Source organism: Salvelinus alpinus, chromosome 25, assembly GCF_045679555.1.
Source record: "Salvelinus alpinus chromosome 25, SLU_Salpinus.1, whole genome shotgun sequence".
Lineage (NCBI taxonomy): Eukaryota > Metazoa > Chordata > Actinopteri > Salmoniformes > Salmonidae > Salvelinus > Salvelinus alpinus.
In genome coordinates, this window is record NC_092110.1 from 12,899,369 (window position 1) to 12,912,218 (window position 12,850).

The 12,850-nt window shown below is 41.7% G+C and overlaps 1 protein-coding gene across 2 annotated transcripts in view; it reads left to right on the forward strand.

Annotated features, from left to right (window-relative positions):
• LOC139553382 (cysteine-rich motor neuron 1 protein) overlaps window positions 1–9,248 on the forward strand; it is a 129,994-nt gene extending 120,746 nt beyond the window's left edge. The window contains exons 13-18 of one of the 2 annotated variants that reach the window (XM_071365657.1): window positions 1,393–1,614; window positions 2,091–2,279; window positions 4,191–4,307; window positions 5,095–5,285; window positions 8,195–8,301; window positions 9,026–9,248. In XM_071365657.1, coding sequence (XP_071221758.1) covers window positions 1,393–1,614; window positions 2,091–2,279; window positions 4,191–4,307; window positions 5,095–5,285; window positions 8,195–8,301; window positions 9,026–9,107 — 908 coding nt within the window. In that variant the 3' untranslated portion in view covers window positions 9,108–9,248. Of the gene's footprint in view, window positions 1–1,392; window positions 1,615–2,090; window positions 2,280–4,190; window positions 4,308–5,094; window positions 5,286–8,194; window positions 8,632–9,025 lie in introns of those variants that run through there. The other variant, XM_071365658.1, reaches the window with a different exon arrangement.
• Window positions 9,249–12,850: the final 3,602 nt, after the last annotated feature.

Here is a 12,850-nt window from a genome sequence, read left to right on the forward strand (position 1 = left end):
TGTCATTGCCAACAAAGGGTATATAACAAAGTATTGAGATAAACTTTTGTTATTGACCAAATACTTATTTTCCACCATAATTTGCAAATAAATTCATTAAAAATCCTACAATGTGATTTTCTGGATTTTTTTCCCTCATTTTGTCTGTCATAGTTGAAGTGTACCTATGATGAAAATTACAGGCCTCTCTCATCTTTTTAAGTGGGAGAACTTGCACAATTGGTGGCTGACTAAATACTTTTTTGCCCCACTGTATATATATATAAGGTAGAGATGAATGTGAAAGGGGATAGTGTCTCAAGATAGTCTTAACTGAGCTGAGGTCCTAAAGGAAATTATAGCTGCAAAGACCTGGCATTGAGAGAGATGCTATTGTAATGTTTACTATTTGCCTTGGCTCTATTTCCAATACAACAATACGGCTGCACAAAGATAGTATGCCTGGCATAACAAACTAGAGAGGGATGGCCAAATGTTTATGCCAGAGAGAGAGAGAGAGGGGGACACAGAGGGGAAAGAGAGAGAGACACTGGGAGAGAACAAGAATGAGAGAGAGAGAGAGAGAGAGAGAGAGAGAGAGAGAGAGAGAGAGAGAGAGAGAGAGAGAGAGAGAGAGAGAGAGAGAGAAAGAGAGAGAGAGAGAGAGAGAGAGAGTAAATAGTCCAGAATCAAACTATGTAGAGAGAGAGCGAGTAAAAAGAAAAGAATGTGCATAATGCATAAGTTATGGAGCTCGAGACATGAATAGTGCATGAGAAAATGGAGACATAGCAAACCAAACCAAACATGAAACAGACAGGGGTGCTTTGGGCCTCTGTCAGAGTAAAACAGTGTAACAGCACAGAGATGCCTGGAAGGCCACCAACTCAACTCTCACATGGATATTTAAAGATGCACTATGCACTATGCAGAAATCGCTCCGCATTTTCTGGTTGCTAAAATTCGAATAGTTCACCTAATTTCAGTTTGCGACAAAACAAGCAAGTATCGTGTAGAGAATCATTGTACCATCTAAACCATGGGGAAATATATTAGTATAGAAATAGTGCACATAGAACAGATTTACCGCTTCTTAGACTTGCTTCAATGAGAATGACAGATCTATAACTCACATTTATATGTGAATTTGGTCGGGTCGCCCAAAAAGTTACATATTGCATCTTTAAGCTGTTTGTTTGAGATGTTTTAGCTGAATATACCAAAGACGCAAAGATGAACATTCTACCATTTGAATGTCATCAATATATTAAGCCCTGGAATCCAACCAATGTATTCTTGTCAGATGAACCAGTTCTTAGGTGCTCTGTTGGCTTCCAAGAGCTACAGTCACATCTAAAGAACACATCTTTGAAAGCATACCTGACTGAGTGTTTCTCCCTCTCTCCTCTACAGATGAGCCCATCACTCCCCAGTCTCCCAGTAATGACAGCATGCCCAGCTACTGCAGGAACGAGGAGGGAGACATCTTCCTGGCAGCAGAGTCCTGGAAGCCCAACACCTGCTCCAGCTGTGTGTGTCTGGACGGTCAGATCAGCTGCTTCTCAGAGTCCTGCCCACCCGTTGGCTGTGCCAGGCCCGTGCTACGCAAAGGACAGTGCTGCCCCTATTGCCTCGGTATGCTGCACACACACATGCAGGGACACACACACACACATAATTGGACCTACCTGTACTATAGACAATGTGGGGAGATAAGCAGAGTAAGCAGGTTTTACTATCCTTGTGGGGACATTTCGCAGGTACCCACAAGGAAAAAGGCTATTTTAGGCTTAGTGGTTAGGTTTAGGGTTAGGGTTACAATTAGAGTTAGGAGTTAGGCGTTAAGGTTAGGGTTATGTTAATGTTAAGGGTTAGGGTTAGGGTTTTAATAGGATTTTAAATGGGAACAAATTGTTTGGTCCCCACAAGGATGGTAAAACAAACGTGTGTGCTGGCGTGCATGTGTACGTGCATGTGCGTGTGCATGTCTGTGTGTGTATGTGTGTCTGCATGTGTGTCTGTGTTTGCGTGTTTACTGAATGAGTATCTTCCATATATTTACCTGTCCCCAAGGTTGATCCTATTTGATCTTCTCCCGTGTCTCCTGACAGATGCCACACCGCGAGCCGTGTGCCACTTCAATGGGAAGACATATGCAGACGAGGAGCGCTGGGACATAGACAGCTGTACACACTGCTACTGCCTTCAGGGACAGACCCTCTGCTCTACTGTCAGCTGCCCCGCCCTGCCATGCCACCAACCCACCATAGTGGAGGGCAGCTGCTGCCCCATGTGTTCAGGTGTGTGTGTGTGTGTGTGTGTGTGTGTGTGTGTGTGTGTGTGTGTGTGTGTGTGTGTGTGTGTGTGTGTGTGTGTGTGTGTGTGTGTGTGTGTGTGTGTGTGTGTGTGTGTGTGTGTGTGTGTGTGTGTGTGTATTTGTTGCCGTTCACTCTCATTGCCTCTAATGAATTCCTTCCCCCTCAAACATACAGTACACACACGCGCACACACGCACACACACACACGTGTTCACACTCCCTTGCAATATTACTTAAGCAATAAGGCACGAGGGGGTGTGGTATATTGGCCATATACCACAAACCCCCAAGGTGCCTTATTGCTATTATAAACTGGTTACCAACATAATTTGAGCAGTAAAAATAAATGTTTCGTCATACCTGTGGTATACGGTCTGATATACCACGGCTTTCAGACAATCAGCATTCAGGGCTCGAACCACACAGTTTATAATGCTATTAATAACATAGCATTGTTGAATACTCATTTCTGATTGGCTTGAAAGGCATTCTAGAGCATGCATTATTTCCCTACAACACACGGTATATCAGCACAGTAGAATTCAATGGCTATAGTTCATTCTTACATGTTCTATATTTGAGCTGCATTTGAAAGCAAAAGTCGAAGTGAAAACATTATTGGCATTGTTAAATAATAGCAAGCTAGGACTGAAGATTTGGTTAGCTAAACGAGCAAGTCTGTTTGTTTGGTTACCAAGGCATCCACTGTAGCTATCTAGTAAACTTGCTAGCTACTTCAGTGGATGTTGAACACATTTCTACCTGCAAATGAAAACATTTCTGGCAGTAAATGTGTTAAATTATAGCCATGGTATAAAATGGATAACTAGGGGCTCTATGCGTTCTCTGGAAAAGAATGCAACTCTGTGGAAGGTTAGATCCACTTTGCTAGAAGGCATTGCACCTCATTGATTTTACCTTATGTATATTCCCTTCACTACTTTGAAAGAAGGACTATAAAAGAGTGCAGATGTCCTCCCATTGATGTTGCTATGTATTCACACCATGTCCCTCAAATATTTATTTGGTTGACTGTTAAGTAATGAGTTGAGTAGTTGAGGAGGACAACCACAGCAAACACACCTTCATTGATATTAATAGTTGAATGGAGGGATTAGGGTTTTACTGGGCTGTGTGGTGAATTAACATGCATTGCTATGGCTAGGAAATAGCATTGATCATAGCTCCCTCTCTGTTCTCTATGTCACTAAAGGCCCTGGATCGATGAGATGCAGCAGTAGTGTAATTATAAAACTCACAGCAGAGCTCTGAGGAGAACGCCACTGCCCGTAATTCACACCCGCTGGGTTCAAATACTATTAGAAATAATTTCAAATGATTTATCTACTCTTGATTGAGCTTGGCTGACTTAATGGAACCAATAGAGTAGTGCCGAAAGTGAAAATCCCGCCCACCTGGCACTCTAGGCAGACTAGAGTAAAGCACGAAGTATTTGAAAAAAAAAAAACACAGGTCTGCTCCCCTGCCCCCATAACGGCAGCTGTGGTTGTGGACCCTAACAATAGCTGGTTGAACAGTTGGAGAAAAGGCAGACGAAGATGAGACAGTGTAATTTAATCCCTAGATGAGATTGGGTGGAGATGAAATGCATAACATCCCCTTTTTTCTCAGAATCAGGCTCAATTAATAAAAAGCCAAAGGTCCCTCACTCACCACTCACTGTTATTTCAATACCTCTTCTCATTATTATTTCTCTCTCTCTCTCTCTCTCTCTCTCTCTCTCTCTCTCTCTCTCTCTCTCTCTCTCTCTCTCTCTCTCTCTCTCTCTCTCTCTCTCTCTCTCTCTCTCTCTCTCTCTCTCTCTCTCTCTCTCTCTCTCTCTCTCTCTCGTCTTTACCTAACCACGTGTTTCCATATTATGTTACCTCATAGAGATGTACGCACCAGCCCCCACCAACGTGCCCATCGAGAAGACAGACCAGCATGGAGACAGGAACCAGCCTGCCTGGCCCACACGCAGTGAAAATGACATCATGCCCCAGTTCAGAGGTCAGAGTTCAAATCAATCACTTCCTGGTCTGTCATGCTGCTAAAAAAAGCTCCCCTACTCCACAACTCACACACCAAACAAATGATTCCCATTCAAAATGGTATTTTCCCTGACCCTTAACTTAACCCTAACATTAACCCTAACGCCTAACCCTAAACCTAACCTGTGATCCTAAATCTAACGCTAATTGTAACCCTAACTCTAAACCTAACCCCTAAGCCTAAAATAGCCCTTTTCCTTGTGGGGACCGGCGAAATGTCCCCACTTGTCCGAATATGAGGATTTTTGTTCCACACAAGGATAGTAAAACCAAACACACACACACACACATATATATACTTGATACATCCCCATCATTAGCAGGTGCAGTGGGGGAGAGGAATCTAGAGTGTCTGTCTCATTGGTGCTGCTGTAGCTGCTAAATGTTTTTGCAGATGTCCATATGTAACTCTTCATCCAGGAGCAGAGTCTGCTCTTTCCTTTTAACTGCAATCTAGGGACTGATTCAATTCTCCATAACTCTGCTATGCCAAAACATGTCTAGTGTAGTTGGAGTGTTGCTGGGAGGATACCACATTATTGTTTAGTTTCTAGCACACTTATGTTATGAATTGATACACATACCACGTGAGGTTACAACAGCCATTTTTTAAGACATAAAAAAGTATTTTCTGAAATCCTACACTGCACCTACCAACGGTATGAGGATTATATATAAACATGCCAACATCCCATGATAAAGAAAGGTTTGAGTCTCATAATGTTTGTGTGTTCCCTTTGTCACAGGGGACTTTGGTAGTCTCCAAATGCCCTATCTGGATGGGAAGACCCCAGTTCCCAGTGAGGACACCAGACTGCACTCTGTGGCATGGGTGGCACTGCCCATCGTCATGATGCTCTTCACCATCACAGCTCTGCTCTACGTCAACCAGAAGAAGCAGTGGATCCCTGTGCTCTGCTATCGCACCCCCACTAAGGTAGGGGGAGACATTACCCATATTTACAGTGCATTCGGAAAGTATTACAATTTTTTTATTAACCTTACAGCCTTATTCTAAAATGGATTAAATATAAATATATTGTTTCCCTCATCAATCTACACATAATACCCCATAATGACAAAGCAAAAACAGGTTTTTAGACATTTTAGCAAATTTATAAAAAATAAAAAATGTAAATATCTTAAGTCATAAATCTTGACCCCTACAAATCAGCTGGGATAGACAATCGGGACCCTCTCTTTCTAAAATGATCTGCCGCAATTGTTGCAACCCCTATAACTAGCCTGTTCAACCTCTCTTTCTTATCGTCTGAGATCCCTAAAGATTGGAAAGCTCTAGACCCAAACTGTTACAGACCTATATCCATCCTACCCTGCCTTTCTAAAGTCTTCGAAAGCAAACTGAACAAACAGATCACCGACCATTTCGAATCCCACCGTACCTTCTCCGCTATGCAATCTAGTTTCCGAGTTGGTCATGGGTGCACCTCAGCCACGCTCCAGGTCCTAAACAATATCATAGCCGCTATCGATAAAAGACAATACTGTGCAGCCGTATTCATCAACCTGGCCAAGGCATTCGACTCTGTCAATCACCGCATTCTTATCGGCAGACTCAACAGCCTTGGTTTCTCAAATGACTGCCTCGCCTGGTTCACCAACTACTTCTCTGATAGAGTTCAGTGTGTCAAATCGGAGGGCCTGTTGTCCAGACCTCTGGCAGTCTCTATGGGGGTGCCACAGGGTTCAATTCTCGGGCCAAATCTTTTCTCTGTATACATCAATGATGTCGCTTTTGCTGCTGGTGATTCTCTGATCCACCTCTATGTAGATGACACCATTCTCTATACTTCTAGCCCTTCTTTGGCACTGCATTAACAAACCTCCAGACGAGCTTCAATGCCATACAACTCCCAGCACCCCAGTATTTCTACTTGCACATTCATCTTCTGCACATCTATCACTCCAGTGTTTAATTGCTAAATTGTAATTATTTCGCCACTACGGCCTATCTATTGCCTTACCTCCCGTACTACATTTGCACATACTGTATATAGACTTTTCTATTGTGTTATTGACTGTATGTTTGTTTATCCCATGTGTAACCCTGTGTTGTTTGTGTCGCACTGCTTTGCTCTATCTTTGCCAGGTCGCAGTTGTCAATGAGAACTTGTTCTCAACTGGCCTACTGTACCTGGTTAAATAAAGGTGAAATAAATGAAAAAAGTATTCAGACCCTTTACACAGTACTTTGTTGAAGCACCTTTGGCATCGATTACAGCATCTAGTCTAATTGGATATGACGCTACAAGCTTGGCACAACTGTATTTGGGGAGTTTCAGGTTGAAATCGGGTGCGTCGCTGCACAGCTATTTTCAGGTCTCTCCAGAGATGTTCGATTGGGTTCAAGTCCGGGCTCTGGCTGGTTCACTCGAGGACATTCAGAGACTTGTACCGAAGCCACTCCTTCATTGTTTTGGCTGTGTGCTTTGGATTGTTGTCCTGTTGGAAGGTGAACATTCACCCCAGTCTGAGGTCCTGAGTGCTCTGGAGCAGGTTTTCATCAAGGATCTCTCCGTTGATCTTTCCCTCAATCCTGACTATTCTCCCAGTCCCTGCCGCTGAAAAACATCCCAACAGCATGATGCTGCAACTAACATGCTTCACTGTAGGGATGGTGCCAGGTTTCCTCCAGATGTGACGCTTGGCATTTAGGCCAAAGAGTTCAATCTTGGTTTCATCAGACCAGAGAATCTTGTTTCTCATGGTCTGAGAGTCCTTTAGTTGCCTTTTGGAAAACTCCAAGTGGGCTGTCATGTGCTTTTTACTGAGGAGTGGCTTCCGTCTGGCCACTCTACCATAAAGGCCTGATTGTTGGAGTGCTGCAGAGATGGTTTGTCCTTCTGGAAAGTTCTCCCATCTCCACAGAGGAACTCTGGAGTTCTGTCAGAGTGACCATCGGGTTCTTGGTCACCTCACTGACCCCCCGATTGCCCTTCTCCCCCGATTGCTCAGTTTGACTGGGAAGCCAGCTCTAGGAAGAGTCTTGGTGGTTCCAAACTTCTTCCATTTAAGAATTATGTTCTGTGTTCTTGGGAACCTTCAATGCTGTAGAAATGTTTTGGTACCCTTCCCCAGATCTGTGCCTCAACACAGTGGGACCTTATATAGACAGGTGTGTGGCTTTCCAAATCATGTCCAATCAATTGAATTTACCACAGGAGGACTATAATCAAGTTGAAAAACATCTCAAAGATGATCAATGGAAACACGATGCACCTGAGCACAATTTTGAGTCTCATAGCAAAGGGTCTGAATACTTATGAAATAAGGTGTTTCTGTTTTTATTTTGAATAAATGTGCAAACATTTCTAAAAACCTGTTTTCGCTTTGTCATTATGGGGTATTGTGTGTAGATCGATGAGGATTTGTTTTATTTAATCGATTTCAGAGGCTGTAACATAACAAAATGTTTGTTTTTTTTTAAGTCAAAGGGTCTGAATACTTTCCGAATGCACTGTATGCCTGGTTGGTTTCTGTCCTGCTTTACTGCAGCCTGTGGGTTGTTGTTGTAATATAGTTGACGGTATAAAACGCCAGGGAATATCATATCAGCAGCTTATGGAGAAGCATACGTGATCAATGTCTTTACTTTTGAATATAGAACTAATTGAATATAAAAAAATATGACTATTACATAGAATGATTACATTGTCTAGCTATATAGTAATAACATAGTAAATACTCTATGTATACAGCCTGAGCAGAGCCTTACTGAGAAATATAACATAGTATGAATATACAAATAAAATCCATATCTAAGGCTCTGAGCCTAACTAGATTGTTATCTGTGGAGGTAACTAAATGTGTGTGTGTCCTCTATAGCCCACCTGCCTCAACAACCAGCTGGTGTATGTGGACTGCCAGAAAAGTACCAAGGTGCAGGTGGACAGTTCGCAGCGCATGCTCCGGATCGCCGACCCTGATTCTAGGTACAGCGGTTACTACAGCATGCAGAAACAAAACAACTTCAACAACCTGCAGGCCGACAACTTCTACCAGACTCAGTGAGACAGACTGGCCTCGCCTCGCGTCCTGTACTCAGCAGTCAGCAAGCAGCCAAAACCAGAGAGAGAGAGAATGAGAGAGCACCTTACCTACAGTACCGTCACAACAACTATGACTTACCACAGACAGACAAATGTCACCAAACCTATAAGATGACAAAATCACTAGCAAACTAGCAACAATCACTCCGAACAAAAAAAAGAACAGACAGACAATTGAAAATGTCCTCAAGATTAATAACAAACCAAACAAAATAGAATAGAATTAGGATTATGATGACACAATGGGAGAACCAGAATCTAGACTTTCCCTAGATTATTATAAAAAAGATTGTGAGTGTTACAGGTGTGTGTGTGTGTGTGTGTGTGTGTGTGTGTGTGTGTGTGTGTGTGTGTGTGTGTGTGTGTGTGTGTGTGTGTGTGTGTGTGTGTGTGTGTGTGTGTGTGTGTGTGTGTGTGTGTGTGTGTGTGTGTGTGTGTGTGTGTGTGTGTAAAGTTAAAAGTTAGATATGAATCTTTGGGATTAGGACAAACTGGGTATTTTTCAAGCTATGGTATTTTCCTGCATTCCTGCTTCCTTGAAAAGGCCTTTGAAGAGATAAACCGAATAATCCAAGCTATTGTTTTCTGTTGAACACTGAACTTTTAGAACCAAAGCTCCTCTGACTGTCTGTCAAATAAAAATCACACCCTGTGAGAGAGAGGCTAGAGGAACGCTGTGGCCTGTCTGAGCTGAGCTAAGCCATGGCAGGACGGACTGACGACTGCCGGACTTCATGTGGCGCTCAGACGAAAGAGAGTGAACGAAGGAAAGAAAGAGAGGTCAGACACCGTAGACCCCATCACAGACAGAACTCAACTGAGCACCTCTCTCAGGTCTGTTCAAGCTGGACTATTCCTCCCTTCTTTCCTTCCACTTTTCCCTCCTTTGAAAACGTCAAAATTGGCTTGTTGTCTTTTCTTTTCCTGTGGAACGTCACCTGTTGGAAAGGAAGTGGACAGAAAGAAGAAGAAGTGTCACTCGCTCCATCACCAGGCTGTTGTTCTCCCTGGTCAGTCGTTTGGATTTCTAATATCTGTTTATTTTTCTTAGATGTTCTTATTTTCCTCATCATTTTCAAATCTCCATCATAATTTGTCTAAATGTATTTAACATCAAAGGGCAAGTTGACTCTAACTTTCACTCACTCCAAACAATGGTGTCTTTTATTTGGATAAAGAATAAAGGGGTTCCGGTTGATAAAGGCAGGATGAAGCGAGTGTATTTCTTGAGGACTTGAGCATATGCTTTACAAGTGCTGCTTTGTTTCTGTAAGCCCGTTTTCCACTGAGTCACACATACATAGAGATACTCTTTAGCTCCTTTAGGAAACACTGAGAATACAAGGAAACATAGTATCAACGAATATGTTCAAATGTCTTTTCTCTTGGGGTCTCTGCAGACGAGCTACGGTAAAGTAGCTCTTTGATATTTTTCTCCTCCTTTTGTTTTGTTTTACTGGCTGTGAGACTAACAGTCTCCTCTTCTGGAGGCTGTTGCATCACCTCATTTTACCCAAGCACCTTTGTTATTTTATTCTTTGCAACAAAAAAATTGGTTTCAAACATTATAGGAACACTTATGTACATATTACTGCAAAAGATGAAAATATTGTGTGACTATATATGTGTGTGTGTGTGTATGTATGTTGTGTATGCATGTATGTACGTGTGTCAACACACATTCATACATACAAGGTTTGTTTTCTTCACATGTACATTTCTCCATTCATTTCCTATTGAATGTATTTATGATTGAGAAAAGAGATGTGATGTAATAGTGGCACACTTGATGAGAACTAGCATTCCATTTGCCTTGCTTGTTTGAAAAAAGTCAAAAAGAGGAGTGATAGAGACGGGACGGAAAAAAGGCGAACATCAATCTTTTTTTCTCATTTATTTGATGTCAATTTTATTTTTCAAAAAAACCATTGTATGTCCATGAGGGCTTTGTTTGATTGGTCTGTGAGTTCCCTATCTATTTGTGTCAATCTGCTTCCCTGAATGAAGCAATGTCCAAAATGCCAACCATATAATGACAAGTGAGTTCTGGGCTGAGCAGTACCAGGCTCTCTCAATCTTTTATTCTTCTCTTTCATTTGCTTCGGATGTCAAAACTACTGGAAAGTGGGTGGACATAAGCTCTGGGAGAGAGGGTGGGATGGAGGGATGGAGGGATGGGGGAAGGGAGGGGTAGTAGTCGACTTGTGATAGTTTGTCTTGGGTGTATCTTAATCTGTCTGACAAAAATGTACGTAGAATCATACATCTTGGCACTTTTATCTAGAAAATAACCTCTTGGTGTTTTTTTTATTTTTTACAAATACTTTTAATTGAAAGAGGTGCCCTTAGTTTTTTTCTGAGCCCTGTGAGATCCAGTGTTACAAATTAGGTTCCAGTTGCTTCTGAATATTTGATCTGCAAAACCACAACTTAAAACTCTGCATAATTGTGTGTTTAATGTAGAACTGTAAAAACAAGAATCTAGTAATAATCCTACAGAGACAAATGACAGTTACTGTATGGAGGCACTGCATTTCTGTTCATAGGTAAGTATTTCTGACAGGGGTGCAACCTTCACATGTCCCCCCCCCCCCCACATTCTGAAATAAAAATGTTGTCCACACCTCCCCAATTTTATCATTGGAATGTGATACAAGACGAGGCAACTGTGTGCTTTAGGACCATGGGGATACCTCCGAGCGGTCGGGTAGGCTGTTTGGAGTGTTTATCCGACCGGATAAAAAAATACAAAATAAATGATGCCCCCCCACTTCTAAAACCAAAGTTGCGCCCCTGATTTCTGATAAGAGCGAGAGGGAGAAATATTTAACTTTCAAAACAGTAATTGCAACTGAAGCTTGCTCTTGTTCTAAGTTTTCTCCAAACATAGGACAAACATACTCAAATCTACTGTATAACCAACAGCTACTGTATGTTTTCAAAGAACAGTTGATTGGTTTGATTCTCCAACCTATTATGCCGCTCTATCATCTGGACACAAACCACGTTATTCAAACCCCACTTACATCCACACATGTAGTGCGATGAATAAGTGATGAATAATAGTGATTGATTTGAATAAGGACCATAAGTTCTATTGTACACACACGTCACCTTGACTGGCTGAGTTCTTATATGACTTGGCTGTAGGTTGCAGGACATGGCTCTACAACTCTTGGTTGAGTAAAGTGCTCCTACAAGATAAGCATCTTATTCACAATGGGTCTTACAGGGTGAAATCTTTGTATTTTTCAGTGCATCCTCCAAGTATTGTTGTAAATACTTGAGCATCACTTGCCAAATCAAAAATAAACACAAAAAAACATGGTTGGAAAGAAAGAGAGAAAAAAAATACAATTTAATTTATTGTGTTAAATGACCGAAATAATTTATTAATGAGTAAGGTAATTGAACATGAACATAATAGGAGATTAAATGATAATGCAGCTGAAATTGTGAAACTGTTTTGGTGTTGTGTTGGTCTCAAAGAGCGTTTAAATAAGGATGTACTTTAGGCAGGTGGAGAAGTTGGAGGATCACAAGCTTCCTCATCTTTAATCAGGGTTTTTGGACACCTATGGACCAGCCTGATCCCAGATCTGCTTGTGCTGTCTTGCCAACTTCTATGGTCATTGTCATGCACTTTGACTGTCACGCAGTGTGATAACGACCATATGAGTTGGCTAGCTAGACAACACAAACAGATCTGGGATCAGGCTAGATCTGCCTTGTCCAAGCACAAAAGTCTGACGACCTAATGAGCCTGTTCCTCTGTTCCAATAAAGATAGCCCTTTGAGATGGGAGTGATATCTCTTTGTCCCCATTCTGTCCCTTTACTCCTTTAATTTACACAACTACCAATCCCCTTTATAGGCTGTATATTACTGTTGTTTCATGCTTATGTAAAAATAACATGTTGATATTGATAATGATGATATTGCAAAAACAAGATTCATAAAGAGGATAGATAAAGATTTGATTCTGAATTTCCCGTAGCACAGCAGATTCTTTTGCAAGTTCTTGTATTGTTTTTGTTTGTTTCTTTGCAGCACAATAAATGATTTGAAAACAGACGTGTGGCTATTCAGTACAATCATTATTAGTATTAATAGTACTGGTGGTGTCATTCTTACCTCTCAGGGAATCTGACCTCAACCTGTCCATCTCCTCTCTACCCACAGTGATTTCAAGCAGAAAATGTCGAAAAGCTGCGCCTTTCTCTTATTTTGAGGCAGACATCTCTGTGGGTCCAGATGAAGACTAGAGGATAGATTCAATCAAATACATGTTTTCAAGGGGTACAAAAGCATGATTCCAAATGCAGCACTTTGAAAAGACACCTATAGGTCATCCCATTTAGCGAGCACTGACACAGTAAATGGGATGAATGTTATGGCACCGAAACCTTTTATCAGACCCAGCCAGCCAGCT